Consider the following 26,058-nt stretch of genomic DNA (forward strand, 5'->3'; position numbering starts at 1 on the left):
TTATTTAGATACTGGTTGAATTGATTAAAATGAAAAGTAAATGAACAGTTCTGCAACTTAAAGAACTCCTAACTTGTAGTGTGTCAGCCACACAGCCACAAGACTTTAAAGAAAAACTAGACTTCCACTAAGTCCATATGTCAAATACAGCACATAATGTTCCTCACTGTATTTTAGACCCTGTGAGTCTATGTAGTCTCATTTAACTATTGTGAACACAAGCATTCATTACTGGCATTTAAGATTTCTAGTATGATCCTTAATCTCTGGGAAAGGTCACAGCACTGTATTTCACCAGAGAGTAACAGGAATGTCTGAGATTAAAAAACAGAAGCGTAACACAATAGTCTACAATACAGTGATTTCCAAATAGTCAACTGTATCTCTGTGATATAAAGTAAGTTGCAAAGAAATTTAATTTCTTTAATTTTAAAGTAATTACTAGTACTTGACTGCTTGTGGGTTTGTAACTAACACAGAATCATAAAATGGTTGAGCTTGGAAGAACCTCTGGAGGTAATCTTCTTCAATCCCTAAATCCAACCAAAACTTTCGATGAATTTTTTTAAATTTAATTGATACCTATATATTTAATTTAACTTAGCCTTATATGGAAAGAAGGAGTCCAACTGTGAGTATGTAAGACTAGAAAAAGGGTTCTATTTTACCATTCGGACCTTGAAGAGTTTAGCATCCTCTGCAATAGTAAAGAACTTCTAACTTCATTTTGTGAGAATGCAAAAGAAAAGAGGAAAAAGACGCCAATATAACTAGATGAAAAGAAGAGGCTTTCAAAAAATATTCCCTATGGCCTCCATTATTCCTCAAAAGAAGGAAGAGAAAATGAACACATAAAGACTGGCACATAGATACCACAAAACTACTTTGAATAGGAGTTAAGCTGAGCTGAGGAGTCTTCTTATCTCTAACAATGAAATAATTTCACTTTTAAAGTACTTTTTTGTTTGTTCTGGAACTATTCAGAAAATCTGTGGAAGAGAAACTGCCTGACAGTTTAATCCAAAAAGTATTTCACAGTCTAAACTGACAAGACAGAATTTACTAGGTGTCCACAGATGGGCTGTTAATTCTCTTCATTTCAATAAATACCTGCCCAGCAAAAATATCTGCTCCAGGTCAAATGAAACCTCTCATATGTAATGAAATCCTTCAGTTTTCCACTTTAGCTAGACCAAAAAAAAAACTTTATCATGAGTTGATTCCAATAAATTCCCACTAATCTTCTCCCAGATTTTTTAATTGGAGACTTTTTATGAAAGACGGATTATCCATCCAGACACACTTGAGAATGATTTCCATACTGCCAGAATCCCTGCTCTCCATTCATGGTTATATCTTCTCACCCTTAGAATGAATGCACATGAATTATTTGCAGTGCTAATTACGACCACCCTTTTTCAGATTAAAAGTCTAGCTGCATAGGGAAGAAGCAACTGTGAGAACATCAAGGTGCAGAATAAATATTTGAGCTAGATAATTTAAGTGGGTCTACAACTGACTGTTAGTTGGCTACTTACTCTAAATCACAGGTGTCTCCACAGTGCCTTTTTATTTTGCTGCTTTATAAAAAAGCAGGAGTTTCTGCTTGGTAAGGGCAGGCCCCCAGGACGCTACAGAGTTTATGCTAAAGTTCAAAGGAGGGTATGAAAACATTGACTATGCATCAGGACATGAACTGCTATCAAAATCACACTCTCCTGGGTGGCACAAATATTTATGCAGCTTTCAGCACATTTAATTTCAATTAAATGCCACAGAAGTTAAGTAACTGCTTTCCTGGAAATCTATCTAGGCATAGGATGACCTTGTTTTTACTCAGAGTTCTTCTCATGTGTTTCCATTCAATTAAAACTATTTCTCAACTCACTTAGTTATCTCCTTATTTGAATATGCTGACTCTCTATATTGCTTTTGTCCATTACACAAATGCTTTCATCAGATTTTTTTGATCGATGTACCAGCATCAAGTTAGTGCAAAATTGTACAGAAGTTAATGAATTATTGCACTGCATTTTTTTTATATTCAGGGTGCAAGGACTGGAAGCAGTCTGAACTAGAGAGGCTGGGAATTCAGTAATTAATACCTGACCTAGATTATTAAAAGTTATCTCAGAACATTTACAACACCCTGCTGGTAGCAGTAGAGCTAAGGCAATTATTTAATAAACATTGCTTTGGTCTGCTGAGGATCTACAAATAACTGACTGGTCATGTGCTGCTGAGAGTTTCCAATTACTTCATCTTATGCAGAAAACTAAAATATATAAACATTTCTTAATAGTAATTATATTGTCCACTGGAAAAATATGCAGCCATGACTGCATGGAGCAGTGACCTTGCAATCATGAGCTGAGTCTAACAATGTATATAAATTATGTGTTTTGACTTAAATATTATAGTTTGGAAAGCTGATGCTTTATAACCTGCCACATCAAGCACTTTAATTACTTACATATAAACATTTCTGTCATGTGTAAACCCTTATTTACAAATTATATTGACTAGTTTCCTTACAGTTATGTTACACACAGGACATTGTATCTTGGTTTCATTTGTAATTGAGAAAAATGACAAGCTATTCTTTTTGTGAGCTGTCACCCTGCTTGGAGATCTGGGAGTTATTGCACAGGATATCCAACTTGTCTGTACAGGCCTGTATCATAAATTTAATACCAGAGGGACAATGAGATTTCCTGTGTTTAAGCTTCCTTTATATTGTAAAATTTAAAAAAGTGTAACTGCACAGTAAACTGTCCAGTGCAGACTGTTAAAGAGATTTCCAACATAAATTACAGCCTAAAGTACTTTTCATGAATGGGTCAGGATTTGGTCCGTTTTATCAAGCTTTTGTCAGCATTTTAAAGCATTTTTCTAAGCTGAATATTTTCAGGTTAAACTGGGAACTGCAGGAACTCTAGCCCCATCTAATGTTATATACCTTATTTCACTTTAGGGATGATATTCCCAGTGCTCCTCCACTGTCAATGGAGAAGCAGAAGGTATCTCTAAATTCATGTAGAGCATAAGTTAATGCTATGAATTGTCCTCTGTGGGAACTTGCCTCTCTCGTGGTTACACAGGGAGTCATCAAAATTGCCTTGTGAACTTAACACACCAGAACAGACCTAATTATTTGGCAAGATTTCTGCATCTCCCATTTAGGAAGTTGATTTGATAAAGTGTGTGGTGAGTCAGAAAATCACAACTGCTTAAATTGTTTACAACAGTTTTCTCTATGACTCTCATCCTGCTTAACAATTAATGTGGTCTGAAGTTTTTGCACACTCACCTAGATGTATGTAGACTGCAATGAGGTCTTTGCTCAGTCTCCTCTTCTCCAGACTGACCAAACTGAGTGACCTCAGCTGCTCTTCATATCTCTTCCCCTCAAAGCCCTTCACCACCGTCATTGCTCTCCTCTGGACACTTTCTAGTGGATTTACATCCTCCTTGTATTGTGGCACCCAAAACTGCATACTACTTGACTACTCTTTAATAGTTTCCTTGATTCAACAGCATGGTGTTTCAATAATATGGCAATACCAGTGGCCTCAAAACTAGAGAACAGAGCAATTCCTAGATTAATAAAACAGACATGTCCCTAAAGTACCCATGTGAACAATAACTGACAGTGTAGCTCAAAAACTACTTTGCAAACTTTTGTTTTCATTTTTAGTCATCTGTGTATCTAAAATTCATTCAATCCAAGTGCCATCATATGGCTGAATAAAGAATTTTGTATGTTGAATTTTGGCCCAAGCACCATTTTATTACCTCGGTTTCAGCCTACTGGAATGAGGAGTTCATGAAAATTATTAAGTGCTTAGACCCTCATTTCAGTATAGTTATAGCTCTTGACTCCATAGAGTATCATTTTACAGTAAAATAAGGAAGTATATTATACTTTAGGAGCATTTAAAATTGTCTAAAGTAATAGTTGTAAGTCCTAATCCACTGTGCAAGACTTTTACCAAACTAAGAAACAGACATAAATTAGTACCATATTGTACACATGTTGATGAAGATAATATCCTGCCAAGTATGAAAATGTCATCCTAAAATAGAAAGCCACATTTCCTCAGGATATTGATCTAGCTTAGCTAGACCCCATAAAAGATGGAAAAGTGGATAATGTAACTTCAGACATGAAAAGTTATTAAGTGAATTGACTGCTGGAGCAGGACCTAATCCTGAGTCCCTACAGAATGAGAATTTCTCAGGTCAGATTGTTTGTATAGCTCTAAGCTAATGCAGTGCACATTTGGAAAGGAGGAGGAACTCTGAAGTGAGTTACTTGCTGTGGTACCTGTGTCATGTATTTTTGCACAATTATTTGCTTACTTGCCTCACAAAGCCATACTTTTTCTTTTTTTTTCTTTTTCCTTGGAACTCCACAATACCCTTTGGGCATTTTTGTAGACTTTATTTCTAGTCAAAGTGCTCTAACAGTAATTTCTGTTATGAAGGGGTTTGTTTTCAAGTCCATGGTGTTTTAATACCTAAAAGGCTTAATCAGCAGCTTAACAGACATGTGAACCAAGATATGACTAACAACATTTAAAAATTACATTCATTGTTAGACATTTGTATACTGGATCACGTGCTACAAGAAATTGCAACAGTCACTCAGTGGAACTGTGTTCAGCAACCAAAAATTGGCCATCTGCAACTTGTGGTGGCTCCAGGCATACACAAGACAGCACCAATGCAGAGTTGTTACTGAACCAGTATGCACTTTAGAACAAAAATCACAATTCCACTTTGAGGACACACATTGTCATTCCTATGGCCCAGAGAAAGATGTTTAAACTTTAGGAGAAGACATTAGAAGATGAAGTACATCTTCTCTGCCTCATAACTTATGTTGATAATATGCAAGATATCATTAATTGGAGCATCTTTAAAGGAGTATGGTCAGTATTAGTCACCAGCTCTACCACAGCTGAGGAGCTGGTGACTAAAAAGGAGGAGGGCATGATCACATATAATTTTCTACCATACAGGATGAAGTATTGACTTAATTCCTGCAATAAAACTGAGACACCATAAGATGGGAAAGGCATGTTTTGTAGCACTATTTTTCTTGCATGGGCTCACTCAAGAGAAACCAGAATATGCCTTGAAAAGTAGTTACAGTAATTCTTTTTTCTCTATCCTCCTATGATTCTACTTGATCTGATTTATTGCTTCCCCTTCTTCAAGCCTATTTAGCTATTTTAGTACTGGCTCAGATCACTTTCCAGGGCTCACTACTTTTGATATACTCCAGTACAAAAATGGAGTGTGTGATGCAATCACATAAATTAGCAGATTGATAACAATATGTTGTTAATTTATTTTCATACTAACCTGAATCAGAAACACACTTAAAAATTCTTAAAGTGTTAATACCAAGGACATACAGATTCTAATCACTGCTAACATAATTGTTTTAGACAATTAGCAGATCATAATGTGAAGACAGAAATAACTCATCCCTGAAAAACAGACATATAAAAGGATTTTCCTACGATATAATCTCAAAATATCTTCCTTCTTTCTGATGAGTGTCAAATGCAATAGACAGGAATTTATAACATAGCTTGACTGAACAAGAAGCAAACAACCATTTGTGCCTGTAGTTCTTTTATGAAGTACAGATCATTTTGCCTCCAGGCCAGTTATCTGGATTGCCAGTGTAAATTTTGATTTTCCTAGATTTTCCCAGACAAACCATTTCTAAGGGACCTCTCAAAATCAAATAAAAATGGTAGAGGGCAGGACACAGAGTGGGCTGCCACAGAACCAGACTTGGTGCCTCAAACAAAACTTTCATTTATTTATTTATCATGTGATTAAAATTTTAATGTGCATTTAGGATGAATAAAGACCATTTAAACCAAAGACCAAAACCATGAGTTCAGAGGTACCCAGGCTACAGGCTTGAGGTTAGGAGAGTATGTGATGATGTATCACTATATCCCTACCAGCTTACACTCTTCTCTTGGCACTTACTGGCCATTGTGATTATAAAGAGGCTGCTGGGCTGGTTGGACTTTCCTCTGGTGCAGTTTAGATATTTTTATATCCTCAAACTTGTCTTTTCCTAAGAAATATACTAATGGTTTATGATTCTATGTAAAGAATCGAGAAGTATAAACCTTTGTTTTGGTGCCTTTGAATGTAATAGCTACATACTCTGAAGGTAATGTCTTAATATGTATCTCTCTGTTTTCTCTGAGGAAAAAAAAACCTACTCGGCAGACTTTGCTCTAAACCTGAATCTGTGATCTTCCCTCTCTCAGGATAAACTCTTCTTCAGATCTGCAGGGTGAATCCTGTTCGCAGTGTAATGGTTTATTACAGATTGTGCTTCTACTTCTTTCAGTATTGCAGGTGAAAGCTCTTCAGAGCCACTGCAGAATACTTTGTACTGATTCACAGAATACCTAATAGAGATGCAGATCAAAGATCTGTAATAAAATAACAACTGTGTGTAAGTATACCCAATACTGATTGAGATCCAATGGGAGAATTTTTGCCTTAGCAATCTTAAGGTACAAAAAATTGCCCACAAAAATTACACGTGCTTAAAACTACTCTTCTTTTTCTTGCTAGTTGGCCACATGAGAATTAGATCACATGTAAGTATGGATTTACACTCTTCCTAGTTAGAAACCCCTTCTGAATTCCACCTTTTCCTTTCTTCCCTCATAAAAACAAAGAACTCAGTGGGCTCATGTGATATTTTTAGACCACTTTTTAACAACATAATTGTCTCTAAAGCTTGCAGCAATTTGAATTTCCCTGTGGTGAGATGACACAAAAACTAACAAGGAAAAAATAAACAAGTTAACTTATTAATTAATAAAGAGAAGCTACTAAAAATCTCATAGAGCTTACAATTCCAAAGCAGCCCTATGGACAACTGTAAGAACTTTGGGAAGTTTGAGATCAGTGAACATGCCATGTACTTGTAGCAGGAGCTACCTGCCTGATGGGGTGGTTTTATGCTGGCTCCTGATGAGATGCTGAATGGTGTCCCAAGCAGATGTACTCATCAGGGTAGCTCAAGTCACTGAGTATTCCCATTTCCCATTTCTGTTCACAGACAGTCAGGATAATAAAGCACATCAATTAAAAAATGTTTGCTAAAATGCTATTGCCATTCTGCAGGGATTTCTATTTCAGATTCTTCGCACACAGAAGAAAAGAAACTATTTATGGCCTTTTGGGCAGTATTCAGGCTTTTTTTCTTTTTCTACTTTCAGTATTTTACATAAACGATATATATGTATTTCTACTGAAGTGGTTAAGAATGCTTTTACCACTCTGGTCAAATTTTTCTGAGAGTCACAGATTGCCCAAAGCACGTGCACAGTTAACTAGGATAGGTACATAAATCTGTGGTACTGATTACACATTTTTACCAACTGAGTTAATGAATAAAATTTAGTTTTAGTGTCCCTCTTATTATTACTCATTCATTTGGTATTCATTGTTTTAACACTGACCATAATGATACCCATTAGGTTTTAAAATGGACGTCATTGATCCTTCCATAAGAATTCCATCATAATTCAACAAGATGGCAATCTACTCATTATGATGGATTTTTCCATTAATAAGGTGAATTTGTGTCCACATTATCCAATGTAATATCTGCTGCATTCAAGCGTTAATTAACATCCACTTATTTTAAAGTGGTAGTCACTACCTGCCTAGAGCAAAATAAATCCTGAATTGTAAACTTAAATTCCCCACATTCTTCAAGCAAAGTGAAGACATTTCATTAATATCCAGTGTTTTCAGCGCTTTATGAAATGCTGCAGCCATAGCATACGTGCCCTAGTATTTATGAAAACTGGCCTTTCCCATATTAGAAAGCAGCATGCTGTTAACAGGCAGGAAGCCCTGGGACATCATTTTCAAAGACACAGCTGACTGTAGCCACTTTGCAGTTATTTCTGCTGCTGTTCTGAGCATTGCAGAACAATCTCAGGTTCCTAAAAAGTGAATGAGAGAGTGGGTTTTCAGCTCTCTGAAGATTTTAATATTTGAATACGAAACTAAACTTGTGTTGTGGAAATGTCAGCAGGATTTCAACAGGTCAGATCAAAATCTCTTTAGACTAAGTATTTTTCTCCAAACACAAAAAAATTCCATAATGTTACTAGGGAAATAATCTGTCATCTTCAATTCAAATGATTCAAACTGGCCCAAATTTCTGTATTTGAAAAATACAGTCTTCTGCTGTGTGGCAGTGTGGAATATCACTACATATTCTAAATATCTTTAATGCATAAATGGATGTAAATTAGCAAATTTTAAATGGAAATCAAAAATAAAACATGCAAAATACATACAGGAAACCTACATAAGAATTTAGATTAGATTTTCTCGGTTAAAAACACTAGGAATCTCTTGAAGAAAACAAAGGAATACTTCTTTATGGATCTACTATGAGGTTTTACTTTAGCTGCTTGTCATGAAACATTTCATAGATCTATAGAACAACCATTTTCTAAATGCAGCATTTAGCTACACAAAATACCAAAAGACAGCCTGAAAGAACTATCATGTAAAAAATCTCAAGAGGAAGTCAAAGGTGGATTACATTTTGGAACATAAAATGTGATCAGAGTAGTTACTTCTCTGTACAATACATTGACAGATAATTGCCCAGAATTATCTTACTTCTCAAAAAGAAGAATATAAAAAAAACCTTCACAGTACTGGGAAGCAAAGTAGACAAAGCATCTAAATAATAATTTGCAGGAGAAGTATCTCAATCTAAGTTATTCATGTTTGCCTAGAATAATGTTCTCATAGACAGCCAAGTATATAAATGGCAGACTGAAAGTACACTATAGTCAGTAATAATATTTATAAACACATATAAATTAGGTGAAAAGCTACTGCTTTCATTATTTTAAATAAAGAACCTCATAATTTTCTTTTCCACCACAAAAACTTGCATTGAAAGTTGAGAAGCTTTTTTCTTATGCCATTTCAATTTTGCCTGTAACTTTCAGAAAAAACATTAGATTTGTAATTAAGTAAATCAAAGGAAGAACTGCATTGTGTCATACATTTTCAAACAGGTTTCACAGATTGATGAGGCCACCCCTGAATGGTGAATGCACTTCTATTTGATCCAAAATTGAGACAGTGCAGGAGCAGTCAAGAGAGACTGACATTTGGAGAGCTCTTTTGCCTACCCCATGTTTTGTTTCATGCAGCTCTGGGAAGGCCTGGTAATGAGTCTGGTGATTTACTGATAGAATCATCTATTTGATCACACTTATAGTAGGAATATGAGATTCTGAGTTATCCTGAAACCATTAAGGTTCAAAAAGCACTCTGTGATGAATATCATTCATCATTGTAATGTTGCCAGATCCACCACTAAGCCATGTCTCTAATCACTCCATCTCCACATTTTTGAACATTTCCAAGGATGGTGATTCCAGTGCTTCGCTGGGCAGTTTGTTCCAATACTAGACCACTCTTTCAGTGAAGAAATGTTTCCAAATCTCTAATCTACACCTCTTCTGGGCACAACTTGATGCTCTTTCCTCTTGTCCTGTCATGTTACCTGAGAGAAAAGAACCATGGCCATCTGTTTATATCCTCCTTTAAGGTTGTTATAGAGTGTAGTAAGGTCCCCTTGAGCTTTTTCTCCAGGATAAACAACTCCAATTTGTTACCAAATGTTAGGATTTTTCCACTACTGCAAGTGTCTTTTCAGAAACAAAGGAAGAAAATTGCAGTGACATTTCCTCAAAGGCACACTGCAGTTACTCAGCCAACTCCAGTAAAGCCAAAGAGGATCGCACTTTCCAAATTCAGAAACCAAGTATCTCTCTGTGATGTTTCAAATAGAAAATTTGAGAATGTTTACTGAAAAAAGCCAAAGAAGCGAACCATTGCCAGCTAGCTCTAACATAAACGCTTGACAGCTTTTTGAAAAAAGTTGCCCTGATCATTCCTCTATTTAATTTTCTGTAATTTTTCATCTCATGTGGCAGTTTTTATTCTCTTTCATCCTTCGTGCTACACATTCACATTTCTGTTCAACACATGAGATGTATGTATAAAGTGATTTTTATTCAAATGTACAGGTATACTTATCACCTATTTGATATAAAACAGAAGACACAGAACAGTGACAAAACTGGATTTTGTGCATCTACCTAACACACTGAGCTAATACATCACCTATGAAAGAGAGGAAAAATTCACTGGGCCTCAGAGCACCGAAGCTGAAACTCGGCAAAAAACTGTAGAAAGTTCTCTCTGAAAAAGAACTTTTCATCGCAGCAGGCTAAACATAATTAGCTCACACATTAAAGTAATAAGACACAGCTGACCAAACAATGTATCTATTTATTTGATTATCTTAAAGGCATCTGTAGTTACAAACCTACTTTCTAAGTTAGAAAATGCAGCTTTGGTCCACCGGTTTTATTACTTTAGACTGCTTAGGTTTATTAAGCTAGGAAATCTTTCCATACCTAATAAGAACAGAATACTGATCTATTATTTCCTTTTTCATTTCACTTTTTAAACTTTTCCATCTGTTTTTTTTTTAACTTGGCAAACATTTACAATTACTAGATATGTGTACAGCTCTGCATTGTTGCATTTAATTTAAAATATGTTAGAAGAAAAAGTTCTTCTCTAATATGACAGACTTTGATCATGTAAGCTTCAAATAACTTCAAAGTAAATGAAGTACTGTGTTGTGGTTTTTCTGGAGCACAGAAGATACAATATTGATGGAAAACTACGGATTACTATTCCCTGTATTTATATCCATTAATATTTCTGCAAACAAGCTACCTAGCTCACAGCAAAGCAAATGTGAAGTTTTGCCTTAGTAACTGCACGGTCAAGTATGTGCTGCAGTGAGGGAGAGCTCACCAGGACACATGCCAGGAAACCTTGTGGTAGGAAGAGATGCATGGCCATGGAGAGGATTGCTGTACTGACTGGCTAATTTGGCTAATTTGCTATTTTGCACAGCCTAAAGTCTTTTTAAAAGGACTGCTCACTCCAGGTCACACCTTCAGAGCACACTGGAGCTATCCTACAGATAACTGAGATGTGGTTCAGGAATATATACAGCCATCTCTTCTGCAATTTCATTTTAAAAACTGAGTCATAACCAAAATAAGCTTTTAAGAAGTCAAACTGAAGGGATGTATCTCTGGCACTTTTATTTTTAATTAAAAGAAGCACACTTGAAATCCTCAACATAACAAAAAAAAAGCCTAGAAGAAAACTGACACAGAAATTTTTAAAACGACTGCCTTCACTGTGAAAAATTTTCCTGTCTCTAAAATGAATTAAATAGCCAAGGAATTGATCCAGAAGTGTCAGGTGTTTAATGATATTTAATACTTACAGCTTCAAGAACTTGTAATAAAATAATGAAAAATATCGATAATGTTACAGTTCTTCCATCTTGCCCATTTTTCTGAGGAAGTTAGCTCTGGAAAATAAAGTGATAGAGCTAAGAGGGCCAAACATATATCACTCTCTACAATCAGAAAAAAAAAAAAAAAGCACTAACCTGTATCACAACAGAGAGTGCCTGTGAAACTGAAAAGGTATGTAGATACCAATCACAAATTCATCCAGCCATCTCAGGAGACAGGGGTGGTACTGCAGGTATTGTCAGAAACATTCTAGCAAAATATGGAATGTTAAGGCAGGCTCACAAAAAAACCCACACAAAACCACAAAACAACCTCACCAAAAATACGTCCAAATCCATTCATTTGGGTAAAACAATCATCTGTCTCTACTCATGCATGCCATTTGCTCTTGCTGCCACCACTCCTGTCAATCTGAAGTTGATAGGTAATGGCCCTATGATTCAGGGAAACTGCTGAAGTGTGTACTCAGGCTTCAGTTTGAGAGATGGGTTCATTTATCATCACAATAAGCTATTACCATTGATAGGTCACAACACATTGAAGAGACAGTCAGCCTAATTGGCTCAACTGAGTTAGCTCTGGATGTGCCTCTAGGAGAGGAGCGCTGCTTTGCAGGTAATATTCCATCATCCAGCAAACCACTTGTTTAATAGTTCACTGCAGTTCAGCTTAAGGATCTAGCACATGATTATCCCTTCCATATGCCAAATATTGAGGTCTTAGTCCTTTTGTATCTTGGGTGCAAGAAGACAAATACAAATTCATTCTACAGTTATGGTAATCCACATTTCTAAAAACTTACAGAGTATTTAAAATTCTCACTTTCTAAAGAAATATATTGTATAAAGCTAGGGTTTCTCTCTGGAAAATAAAATAGCTTCTTCCATTATTCTCTTCTATTAAAGATCATCTTACAGTATGCAAACTTACTAGGAATGTTAAGTAATGGATCTCATTTTGCTTTCTAGAGATTTCACAAATCAGCATGAGTCCATTCAGAGTAGTCAGGGTAGATGAGACATGGGATAGTGTACATGAGACACAGGATGTACAGGATTTAAAGGATGCTTCATACTCTGTTCAGGTATTAGATCAAGGCATGATACTCAGTATTAATGTGCTTAGAATGACGACTCTATGAAAACACAAGTTAAAACTAAGTAAATAATTCAAGCTTCTGATCACTACTGTGCTACTTACTTGTCAGTTCTGGTTACCATTTGGTTACTCAAGTACTTGGCTGCTTATCACAACCATTATGAGTACTGCTTCCCATAAACTAATACAAAATATATTAAAAAAGCATTACTTTGTCTACACTTTGAATATCAGTTTGGATTTTCTTTCACTAATGATGTCTTAATTGAATTTGTATGATTTTCAACCATTTATACCACCTTTGCATCTTCTGTACTCTTGTTAGTAATGCTGCTTTGTGTTTGAAAAATCAGTGACTCCTGCCAATATTTTGTTTTACAAACACACAACCTTTTTGTTAATGACAATAGATGTAAAATGCTATTTACCAAGTTAGTTGGATTGGGTCTCCCAGATCTGTGAATTGATTAAAAATTCCCATAACACCCATACAATAAATATGAGTCTCATAAATCCACACACACAGACTTCCTAATTGCATGAGGATACGGGCGATTAGCACTTGGATTTGGGCACTGGTGCTACACCTGTCTGGTTTTAAAACTTCATAATGACACAAGGTAGTGTGTCAGTCCAGTTCAGGCACCAAAACTTCGTTTCTAAGGGCAGACGTACAATAGCAAGGCTATTCTATTCTATCCTATATGTAAAATGGAAACAACAGAATTTATCTATCTTGTAGAGAAGCTGCATGTAAGGACAATCTTGAGATTGTCAGATGCTACTGAGCACATCAAACTTCAAAAACAATATAGCACAGATTGAAAATACAACAAATGGTTTGTGCTAAAGGCTGTTTCCCTTATGCACTATCAGAAATTCTCAGTATTTCTGCCCTGCTCCATACTGCCTTTTTGATATGGAAAGCAAAATGGAACACCACAAAATTACAAAACTAAAGCTCAGTGGCATTGTGCAGTGCTACTAATGCGTTATATAAACTCAACAATTTCAATTTCATTCTATTTCAAGAATTTGTAAATCATTTAAATTTGAAGTAAATTATGGGGGACAGGTAAATCAAACAGAAATTGCAGTTTATTTATTCATAAAGGGAAATCTGGAAACTAAACATAAATGTAACTCTTTACGACTCTCAATATTTTGAGGATGACTTTTCAGTAGTTCTCAAGTATACCCTTCTGGTGATGGGCATAAATTCCTTCATCACATCCTGTGTAACCCAATATGAACTAGATGTTTGGACTATAAATTCTCTCTGATTAATCTAAGAGAGTAAAACTTGATTAAACACTTTACTTACAGGTACCCTGTGATGAGCAAGGAACTCTAAATATAGTTTTCAAAGCAAACACTTATTTACTGATGAAGTATTTAGCATGCAGAGGAATGTATATAAGAGGAATGAAATATAAGAAGAGCAAAATCCCAATGTATCCTCCCTTTCATAAATTTCAGTTTTCCTTTGCAGTGGTTAAGTAACCACTATTTAATTTACCTATCTCTAGCTTGGGAATCATCACCATATATCTTTGCATGGTGATAAGCCCTCAGTACAAACCTCCAGATATATAAATTCTTCCCAAGTCAAAGCCTTTTTTGTTTTCCTTCTGCTTCTTCAGATCCTTCATTATTTTAGTATGTGGGATCAAAGAAATCAGAGAGTAAAACTTTGCAAGCTGGAAAGCATATTCTGCCAATTTACTTACTTTTAATTATTTCCTATCACCCCTCAGTGTTCTCTCTCTAGCATTCACTTCCCTTCTGTGAAACTGCTTTATTTTCTGCTTGTTTCTTCATTTTTCAACTGCCTCTATTGATTGAAACCCTTGCCTTCAAGGCAGACTTGGGCAAGCAGGTAACACAAAGGACACTTGAGATTTATGAAATAATTTCACCAACAGTAAATTTCCTCTTTTATCTAGGATAGTGTAAGATGATTTTAGCACCAAGAAATTAAATGTAACATGGGATATGTGAAATACTGCAGTCAGTGTTCTCAGCTAGGCAGAGTCTGAGCCCTGTTTCAACCCATTTCCAAGGCTCAAAGAGGCTGTAACAGTCTACTGGGCATCCTTAGTTTCCTTGTAATCACAATAATGGCTGCACTTGAACTGTCCCAACAGGCTACCCAAGCATAATTAAAAGCATCAACGAGGAACAAAGTATGCAAAATTTACTTATTTCTTGGTAGTTCTTTACAGTCATGGGTAGCTGAGCCCCAAGTAGGACAGTACTAATACTGTTGCACTTTTTACTGGGGATCAAGCCAAATTTGGCAAGCCACAGCTGTGAAAGAATGCAGAGACCTACCCCTGGCCATTTCATGCTGCCAAACTGAAAGAATATTTCAATAAAAATAAAGACTCTAAATCAAATAATGAAATACAAATTAAGTAAACTTAAAGAAAGCATCAGGTGTGGTTGAAATCCTTAAAATGTTTTGTTCTTTCCTTGGATGTCTGCTCTGTTTGTCTCATCTTTTCCATATCTGACTCTGCCTATTATCTCAATTTTTAGAAGCTATATTGAAATAAGTGCTAATAAAATAAATGGCACATTTGTATGAATTGAAGACAACGTCACACTGTTGAGTGAGTCTGATTACCATGGTGACTTGGTTTCGGTCAGATCAGTTTAGATTGTGATTTAAAATAAAACAGAATTATTTAGATCAGTTTAATGTTACTTGTTATAAAAAGAAAAACACCAATAAAATAAACCATCCTTTTCTTAGAAGAATGCATTCCAATATGAAAGACAAAAGATACTGAAGTGCTGAATTTACAAAATTTATTTTAAATTTAGGTTTAACTGAATCGCTTTAATTTTCTGCCACGAGTTGGCTATTGACTACTTAAAAAAATCTGAAATTTGCAGCAACTCTGAATATTCAGGAGTGTTGAAGGACATTTCTTGCATACTACGTACTGCTGATGCCTATTACTGTTTCTTTTATAGATATGGGTAACATGCATATAACCCAACTACTTCATCCTACTCATACTTCCAATATATTAGGAATCATTAGATGTCCCTACAGAACTGGCTTTGGTGTGTTATGCCTTACACTTGAGGATCACATTATTCCCTACTCTGTTCCAAATTTACTGTTGCAAGCTTGGAGATGTGCTTTGCTACACATTCAAATCTGGTGCCAACACTTTCATGTGCAGAGGGTATAAAAAAGGCAAATTCATCACGAAATACTGGCCTTACCATCACACAGTGAGCAGATACTTCACACACTACCAGTAGGTCACTAAAGGGTGACCTGCTTAAATTTGGACAACCCATATTCATCAGGGAACAAAATCTTCTACTGGTGGCCTAAACTGTCCATACAACCTGAGATAATGGGTTTTCATAGAAAGGTGCACAAAGATCCCACCAGCCCACCTATACTGCACTATTTTGCTTCCCTGACAATAAAAGCAATACAGACACATGCTTAAAAAAATCAGCCTATCGGCTGAATTTGACACAGCTGAGTGTTGGAATTCTCTAGGCTAGATTACTTTCACTAGGCCAAATAATTTCAAAACCAACTGATGGTAAAAATAGTAGCTTCCAACTACATTTTAACTTGTATTTCATCTATTTAAACCAGCAAGTATTATGTTAGATTGCTTTCCTTTTTGAGGCAGGCACTAAAAATAAGGGAGTTGTGGGTCTTTTTAACTGCATCATGTCCTATGAACAAGAAAATCTTGAGATCTGAAACCACGACAATACTAGATGAAGCTTTCTGGGCTTAGTTGCATTCATAATTCAGGGCAATTGATCCCAACATTTCAGTTCAGCTGATTATTGTATTATTTATGCTTCTTTATGTTTTGGGTCTCAACTCCATCCCTTCCCCCCTGTGAGCCATAGACTGCAATTTGCTTGCATTACTCCGCCTTTTGTATCAGAATTGCCCAAGAAATGAAAACAAATGGAAGGAAATAAACATAAAAGCTATGAGGACCTAGTTTATGATTATTTTATAATTCAATTTTTAATCCTATGAGGTATTCTAGGCAGTCTGTAATAGATAATATGTCACAAAACAAACTGCTCATTCTATCCCAATCTAGTTTTCCACCAGTGAAGTACTTTAAAAAGGCTGACAGATTTTTTAAATTTGCATGAATTGACTACAGGCTCATTACAGTGTCTTCATTTCTGGACTCAACAAAACAATGACTTAGTGAAGTCAGCAAATAGGTTATTAGCAAATAGATAATTATAAAATAAGAAGAAAATAAATGAAGGGACAGGGTCAAAAAGTCCCCTTCCTGTTCTCTATGCACAGACTCTACACAAAACTTTCAGCAGCTGTCTTGGTTTTAACTAGAAATCAGAGAAAGAACAATATCTATCATATGGCTGCTCTAGGTCTATGGAGTTGACAAACATGATCTGCAAGAACTTTTCCAAGAGATAACAAAGCTAAACGTTCAAATATTTTTGCTTTTATTTTCAACATGCTCTGACCGCATGAAGGATCAGCTTATATTAACCTTACTTACAGTGAATGGGATCATGCTGTACAACCAATTTAAATGATTCCTGAAAAACAGGGGTGGATTCAAGAAATGTCTCAATCCAAGTCTGTCAGTATGCATACAGTGGTTTGGAAAAAAAGTGGTTCAGGGTTTCCATCATGTTGTTTGCAGTTTGAGTAATGGCAGCATTAGTGTCTGCTCAAAACCCAGATGGCAGAGTGGGAGGGGATGTATTACTTGCTGTGCTTTGAGACTTAACAATGTCCAGAGGTTTGAATTCTAAGACGAACTCCACCTAAGGACTGAACTAACCTGCAACTGCTGACCAAAGGCAATGCCCTAATCATCTGAAAAAGGCAAGGTAAATCTCAACCCTCACATTAAAGCTCGCCCTTGGCAGAGAAAGGAAGATAAAACTTGCAGATACAGGAAAAAAACCCAAAAAACATGTACCCAAAGATGGAAGTTTCCTCATGGAATTTCAAGTGGCCTCAGCCACCTCTCATGTTTGTGTCATGGAGGGGTGGGAACAGGTGTCATATGTTTAGATATGTTGAATATCATGTTTACTTTTGTCTAATTATAAGGAGCTTCTACTCATCATATAAATTATCAAATTGCTTTTTGATGAGGCATCAAAGAAGAGTGTATACATAATGTTAGACTTCCAAAAGACTGCACACACCTAACCCTTTTGCACCAATTTTAAAGAAACAAGTGTTTCACATTATCTTGCTGAGTCGGGTATCTAACTTTTAATTTATTTTATGCTTTCTTTTCAGTGCTCCGATCAAACATTATCATACTATAATGTATGTATATATGTATAATCATACTCATAACACTTTCAGACAAATTAATAAAATATTTTAGCATGGACACATGTTTAAAAGAAACTTATAGATCTATTGTCAAAACAGTTTAAGAAACTGCTAACTAAAAGAAAATGAGGTTTTCAAATACCTAAAATGTAAATAGAGTTTCTAAAATAATGCAATTTTTCAGATTCTAGAAGGTCTAACACAGCACAAGTCCTCATGATTGCTGCAATCCTTAGCTCAGTAGGCTATGGGAAGGTAGGCAGGCAAGAAATATAAACTGCTTTATGATACCTACTAAAACCTTAATACTAACCATTTTAAATCTGTTCTCTCAAATTATCCACTAGGTATTTTATTTCTAGAAATTAAATTCCTCCAGATTACTCCCAAATGTATTCTGCATCAAAAACATTGTTCAATTTCTGAGTTCAAATGCATATTATATGGGTTTTTAAAATGTTACTTGAATTTATACAAAGAAGTTTAAGTTCTGGTAGCAGCATATATATTTACAAGTCTAAAAGGGCATGGTAATGTTAAATTAATTTGCTCTTGTTTTTCTCCCACTCTGACATAAACAAGAATCCTGTACCATCTACAGCCTCTTGTTATTTAGAATGTCTCCTATGAGACACAGTCAAAGACCAGTATCGCATAGGGTAGTGTCACCCAGATTCAGATGAAAAGAAAAGCTGAAGGCTGCACAGGGGCATCCTACTTATAATGGTTTCTTCCTTCCAAAGAGGCAGCTGGAGGTGGATGTAAAACAATAAGATAGCACACATATGTCAATCAACACTGTGGAGGCACACACAGGACATGCCAACTTCATAATAAAAGAATTATTTGATTTAAGTTTTTTGAGCTATATTTGAAAACTAGGAAATGCAGGATCAATACTACCTCTCTTTATGCAATTTTATTTTGGGAAATATTATTTAAGAGCAATAATTTTAGCGATATAGAGGAGAGGCAGCTTTCTGTGACATAAGATTTATAAATGACAATAGAAGTGTACATCTTGATAAAAGACTTCCTAAGTTTTCTTTTCTATGTTTCTTAAGACAAAAATTTTTAAAGATTTTGTATGCTTTGACATATCAATTATTCTACAGCTAGCAGTTATTCTCAAGAAAGGATGTTTTTATCTAGATTCAGCTATTTGGTTTTATTCAGTTTCAGCTATTTAGAGAAATGTTTTATTGAGTTTACAAATAAGGACTCTCAATATTCTATTTCCATTTCCCTTTCCATAGAATAAATCATCTGGCCTAGGCATGTCATTACAACTATAGTTTACGTGATGCAACATGACAGTTAAGATGCATTGTGGTAATTTGTGTGCTTTCACTGTTATTGTAGTATCAAAAATTTATATGATTCAGTTATTAAGGCAAATTGCTTCATTCATACAGTGATATCTGACAGTAACCACAAAGGACCTCCAAATTACACTGAAAAAATATCTTCCACATTCAAATAATGTGTGCATATTCCTACCATTATTTCTCTCACTGGCTAGAAGCCAGACGGAATTCTGTAAGGAAAAGTATCAGTTCACATTTCAGGGTAAGTTCACCAGACATGCAATATTATAGAAGAAACTCCCTCTTGCCCAGCTAAGTGAGCCTGACTCTCTTTAACAATTTATAGGCCATGAAAAGGATGCCCAATTCTTCGGAATGATGTTATTTAGTTTCAATTTGCTCACTTACCTTCTGTCATGTTGATTTTCAGCCAACAGGAAGAAATAAATAAATAAGTAAGAGGTTGACTAGCCTGAAGAGACTACAGAGGAAAATGTGCTCAAATACATCACTGTTAGCATTTCTGATAAGTTTTAACATAATCAGGGTTACAGGAAATGGAAAGCTGTTAAGCTTTCTTCACATTTAATGCTCATTCAGTCTTCAACTCTACTCTCTGGGAAAAAAATGAGATTTTCATGAAAGTATTTTGGATTTGGTATTAACCGGTGGGATGTGAATATGTGTGCACATGCACACTTAGATACACGCAGATTTAAATACACACATCAGAATTGTCACAAAGCTCACAACAGCATTTTCTGAGTTCCAGGGCAGAGAGCTCCCCACACACAAGTTTCCTGAAAAGCACTAAACACCCCCACAACATCTGATACACAACCTGCATCTCTGAAAAGCAGATGAGGGAACTGGTTTTCAAAGCAGAGTACAAGGTGGGAAGAGGTCAAGCTGAAGCACACACCAGCTAGTTCATTCAAAAACCAATGCTGTGAACTAGCTGTACTTTAACACCTGACATCAGGAGACCAAAGAGGGCTCAAGGTTAAAGATAATTAATTTTATCTACCTTCTTACTTCAAAAGGATACTCCACACAGGTGATTCTTTTCTGCTTGCAATTTTGCCAGTCAAATAGCTAACCAATTTTACCCTCCCTCAGTTCCACCCCTCTTCAAAGCCTTACCTTTTTTCTCAATAAATCAAATTAGTGTTTAGGCAAGTACCACCTGCACTTACTTTGTTGCCCAAATAAGAACTGGGTGCACTCCAATAGTAAATCTGTGGCAGTACTTTTTGTGCAGCCACATTGCTGATGCTAAGCTGCTGATGCCCATCAAATCTCTTTTGCGTGGGGATAACTCTGATGAGACCTGGTAAGTCAGTCAGATACCAACCATTCATGTCTTCTATCTAAAATGATAGAAAAAAAAAGAATAAATAAAACCCACATTACAGTAAGAATCAGGACATTGATAATTTCAATAGTAACAGCCTCACATTCTTCAATTTTTTAAAAAACTGATTAAGTTTAATAGCAGTGTCGAAACCAAGGCAAACACAAAGTAAAAACAGCAAACATTTCCTATGGTATATGACTAGGAATTATAACTTCTCAGTTTGAAAGAACTGCAAGTATTTGCATTCTGTGCTTCATGGTCCAGAGCAAGAAGGAAATTCCATCGTACAAACCTACATGCAAGAATATCTACAAATACTTTGAAAGCTTTCAGTAAATAGTATCAGTCACAGATTGTACAGAAAATGAACTGACAAATGGATATACATTTTCTGACTGCTGTAGGCAGCACAATTTATAATGTTTTTCCATTCTAAAAACTTAGAAGGCCAAATATACTTTTTATATCTTTTTGGTGCTGGAAAGCACCAGAACTTGAATTTCTGAAATCCCATAACTAGAAATTAATCATCAGAGAAGAACACACTGTTTGTGCAAAGATGGCTTCTGGAGCCCAGATACAAGCAGAACAATAAATGAGCTCAGCCATGGAATGGAAAATTTCCCAGCTGCTGGCATGTAAATGAGAACATTAGACATATATGATGTTACTTGAAGACTTCCAGCATAACAATATGGCCAAAATCAAGATCTAGTAGAACTAGAACACATATCCCAAACTCAATCTACAGTCATGAATATGTAGCAAACATCCGTTTCAGTGGCATCAGTGTCTGAGCTTTGAGAACTAATTTACAGTTTAGAGTATATTTGCAGGCTAAAGACATTTTTCTATCGCATAAATAAGAACAGCAGGTTCATCTCCCTCTCACATCCTTTCCTAGGAATGCAGCATACAAAAGAAATGCATTCAAAATGCCCCCTGCAAGGCATTCTTTTTTCTTACTTAAGCTGTGTGTTGTACATTTACTGTTTCCAAATTCTTAATTACTTCAGGTCTAGAAATTTAATAATTACCTGGAAAAGAGGTTGCCCTATGGATATGGAACATTTAATTCAGGAGTAGCTATGTATGCACATTCCAGGACTGTGCTTATGCATACAGCTTCAATTTATACTGTTATAGCTTCTTTTGTGCTTTTCACTGTTCTAACTGCTCTATTTCAGAACTTTCTCACAAAGCCTGACAAAGCTTACAAGCATTTTCTTCCAGATAAATGAAAAATAAGAGACATGCATGATTTTCTAATAAGAAAAAACCTAGTGACAATGGTTAGTGACAACACAAAAAACACAAAGCAAAGACATGTACAGGTATGATATGATTTTTCTTACATTTCTGTAGGTAAAGGGAGAGTGTCTGCAGACATTTGTTTTCCCAGAGCAGAAACATTCCTCACAGCCTTCGGGATTATTTTGCTGAAGATTGAAGAAACCTGGTTTACAACGGTCACAGTTTTCTCCTTCAACATGCTCCTGGAAAGGTACATTAGAGTATTACTTCAGATGTCACAGATGAAAATCAGAGATCACTGGTTTTTTATTCTTCAGGAGGACTCTCAAGACATTTATAGGAAAGACTTTCTTATTTGTGAATATTAGTAGCAAATCCTTTACACAGTAAAAGGTGCTATGTGACTGCATGTAAATTATAGGACATGGAATTTGAACAATAAAAGATTTGTCATTTCCCATCTCTATGAATGGACATATTTAATTTCAGGCAATATATATAAAATTTATTTCCTTTACACTTGAGAGTCTCAGAGGAGAAGGAAGAATGGCACAATGTTATGACCTCAACAACTATAGTATGTAGCTAAGGCTGGCAAAATCCATGCACATCCAGCTGATGGAAACTACAGGTACGTGGCAGTAGTTGTACTAATCACTCTGAGTATCAGTTTTTCAGAGATCTGTCACTAATAGATGAATTCAGGATAAATACAACTGGTAAACAGGCTGCAGTTCTTCTTTCCATAACTACATGTGTTTGCCAGCCATGTAGTCAGGTTTGGAAACTCCTCCCCTGCAGGAAGACAGGCACTAAATATATATCAGCTATTTTAAACTTGGCATTTTGTAATTATATTTTTCATAGAAAACTTGCATTGTGCATTAAATCCTACTATCTTACACTATAAATCAATTTGTCCTATAGGCAAAATTAAAGCTAGGTTTTCTACACAGAGTGTGTGGCAGGAGGCTTATGATATGGTGCTGGCTTAGTAATTCAGTATTTTCCCCAACAGAGCTCAGAACATTCTTCTTCTTTCAGAGGTATTATGCACAGTCTCCTTAACCCTGGAGACAGAGCTCTGTGGAATGCACAGGGACTGAACTGTTGGCTCTACATCAGCAGAGAATGAACACATTCTAAAAACCCTGCCTATACTGCACAGTCTAGGATAGCCCAAAATGCACAGCTCCCAAGTAAATTCACTGAAAGCCATTTGATAGCCTCCTGGTTGAGATGTAGCAAATCTGGCAAAAACGGGGCAAAGCAGGGGGATGTATGGGGAGAAAGGACAGTGTGAGTGAATTAAGAGAAAATAGAGACAGCGTGCAGAAAGTGAAAGTGGCAATGATCTGCAAAAAGGGAGATACAGTGAAAATTTAATGTCTTCACCACTAATTATACAGTAAAAATATGTGTAACAAAGTATCTTTGCTCTATCTCTACTGCTGAGCTCTATACTCCAATAATATCATTCAGACTATTAAACAAACCACAAACATCTTTAATAAAACTCAGGGTTATAAGATAATTACATTTAACTTCAACATCTCATTAATCTCAAGACTGGCATTTTCACATTTTCACCAGAAATCTTGGGATTAATCAATGCCTATTACTACCATGGGTATGTCAAAATCAACTGGTTACTCAGGCTTCATGTGAATAATAATGTGGGCAACATCTGGACACAGATACTCTCACCCTTTATTTAAGAAACTACAATTATGAACACTGGTCCCAAAATTTCATACTGTGTTGATGTGTTTAGTGTGTGCAGAGCAGGAAGAAGAAAATAAAAAGAGAGCTGCAAAACAAATGTGTTTAAATGCAAAGTTGCCCACTCTGCAGTCACAAATATCATCTGTAAAACCTGTAGAACTCCATTGAGTAGGCAGCAAATTCAGAGAATAATAGATATAATAAAAATCAGAGGTGGAAAGGAGATCTAACCTATCCCTCAGCAAATAAAGCAATGTCTCTGCAACCCCATGTATTTCTCAATACTTTTCAGTGCAGTATTAAGCTATCCAAAGAGGAAACTTTGAACACATACCTTCATAAAGTCCCAAAGCCTATCCAGTTAGGACTGTTTTTCAGCAATTTCCTTTACAAGAAAACTATCTTTAGCAAATTTAAAGCTCATCATAGGTAATTGAAAGATGTGATTAAAAGAAGGGAAGCATTTCCTAAGATCTGCTATTAACCAGACAACCCACTTTATTCTTCACATGGAGCATAACTAATCTGATGATTTCAGTGTCCCTTTGACCATATTCTGCTTTGATTTGAATTTGAAGATTGCTAGTGAAATTAAATGTGTATGTATCTGTATCTCAGCTATGTACAAAAGCTATCATTTTTCTCCCACAAGCACTTAAAAAGGAGGAGTACAAAGAAGACAAAAGACGAACACTGAGAGAAAAGTGCATATAATGAGAACTCTCTGGGATAGAAACACTTATTTCTATTCTTTATTTATTCATTTTGGTCTGTGTGTACTAACAGGTCAGTTTGCCATTATATGAATAACATCGTAAGAATCATTAAGCAGTATTTATCTGGTATTAAGCATAATACATCTTCATCAAAGCTCCATTCCAAGCCAGAACATAGCAAAATCACCCTCTTATGATCTTCTAGACTTGATGGCTAAGTAATTAGAAATATGATGTGGATGATTTTATTTCTGACAGAGAGCATGTGGCTGTTACATAAAGTGAGGATAAAGTTAATTCTCTGAGTAGATTTCAGTGCTATTCAGCTGTCAACCCAGAGCTTTGTGTGTGTCTGCAGCATGAGACAGTAGTGTTTTTTGTACATTCCTGTATTTTAACATGTCATGTAAGTACTTTTAAATTCTCATTTGTGACTAATTCTGTTAACTAAATTTTGGAAGGGAATTCCTACAAATACAGTACAGAAAAATTGATCAACAGTACAGTGAGCAGTCCTTTGGGCATATTCATGGTCACTTACTAGACTGTGACTTAGAAAGCACAACCATTTATAAAGCCTTTCTGATAGCTAGGTATTTTATAAGTGGATGCATCTGCTTAAAAATGTTTTTCATTTCAATGTAATATCAAGATATAGTTTGAGGGAGATACCCAATGGCACACAGAGAAAAACCCTCTTAAATTTTCTTCCCAGAAATTAAGACATTCGTCCTACAGAAAGGATAGATTTTGGTTTTTTAAACATGTTAGAGATTTCTAAGCAACCATCCCAAGGCAGGAAAAATGACAACTCCTAAAAGACAACTTTCTTTTAATAGATCATCAGTTTGCTCCATTTTCTCTTTTTGAAATCAAATTTAAAGGTTAGTTTTAGAAGTTACAATACTGTAAACATATAGTTTTTGTGTAGATGAGGATGGGGTTTGAGACAAGTGATTCACAGGCTTTGTAAGTATCCCTTCATTACAGATGTCTAAGGACTTGTATGACAGGCAGCATACAAAGCTCCTAGGCAAGTATGTTGATTGAAGTGAGTTCTGAGATGACACAAGACCGTGTAGGATTTTGTAGGACCAGGACCAAGTGCTCTGTGAGAAGTGGCTAACATAGATACTAACACAGCCAGGTAGAACAGTGGAATACTCTGGCATAATAAAAGGGCATTAATGCAATTTTTCAGTACCATTAGTATCTTTCTATGGCTTAGAAGAATTGGACATCCATACCTTGCAGATGCAGGGACCTATGCAGGGGTCATCATTTTCACTGCCCTCAAGGGAGCAGTTGCAGGGCAGGCACTCAGGATATCCTGTATAACCCAAGGCACATCGATTGCAGCTTTCTCCTGCATAGCCAGTCTTGCAGTGACAGAAACCAGGCAATAAATCTATGGGAAGAGGGAGAAAACATGAGATGTATTTCATTTGCCATTATTATTGTCACATATGTGTGTTAGAGTTCTCAAAGCAACACTTTTAGTAGGTTTAGCATAAGGAGGTGTTTACTGTTGTTCACACCACCATCTATAACTCAGAGTCATCTGAGAGAGGCTAGAATGTAAGAACAGTGTAAGAATAGGGCAAGTATACAGTGATTTGAATTCTGAGTTTCCAGAAATCTGCATATTAGAAATCTTGAAAATTGAAACATATCCCTACTTCTTTGCATCTAACAGTCCCTGAAAACTTTCTCTTTCATTAATTCATCTGAAGACCTTTCAACGTGCTTTTACATTCAGAATCTGTAAGGCTCCCCAGCAGGGAATTTCACATTTAGCCTTGTATAGTGTGAAAGAAAACATTGA

At 35.9% G+C, this 26,058-nt stretch overlaps 1 protein-coding gene across 1 annotated transcript in view; it reads right to left on the minus strand.

Moving 5' to 3' along the window:
- The window catches only part of LAMA2 (laminin subunit alpha 2), a 334,914-nt gene that overhangs the window by 173,219 nt on the left and 135,637 nt on the right, over nucleotides 1–26,058 (minus strand). Inside the window, exons 10-12 of the mRNA XM_054514228.1 lie at nucleotides 25,481–25,641; nucleotides 21,894–22,034; nucleotides 20,378–20,551 (exon numbers count right to left, since the gene is read on the minus strand). Coding sequence (XP_054370203.1) covers nucleotides 20,378–20,551; nucleotides 21,894–22,034; nucleotides 25,481–25,641 — 476 coding nt within the window. The remainder of the gene's footprint in view (nucleotides 1–20,377; nucleotides 20,552–21,893; nucleotides 22,035–25,480; nucleotides 25,642–26,058) is intronic.

This window comes from Molothrus ater, chromosome 3, assembly GCF_012460135.2.
Source record: "Molothrus ater isolate BHLD 08-10-18 breed brown headed cowbird chromosome 3, BPBGC_Mater_1.1, whole genome shotgun sequence".
NCBI classification, from domain to species: domain Eukaryota; kingdom Metazoa; phylum Chordata; class Aves; order Passeriformes; family Icteridae; genus Molothrus; species Molothrus ater.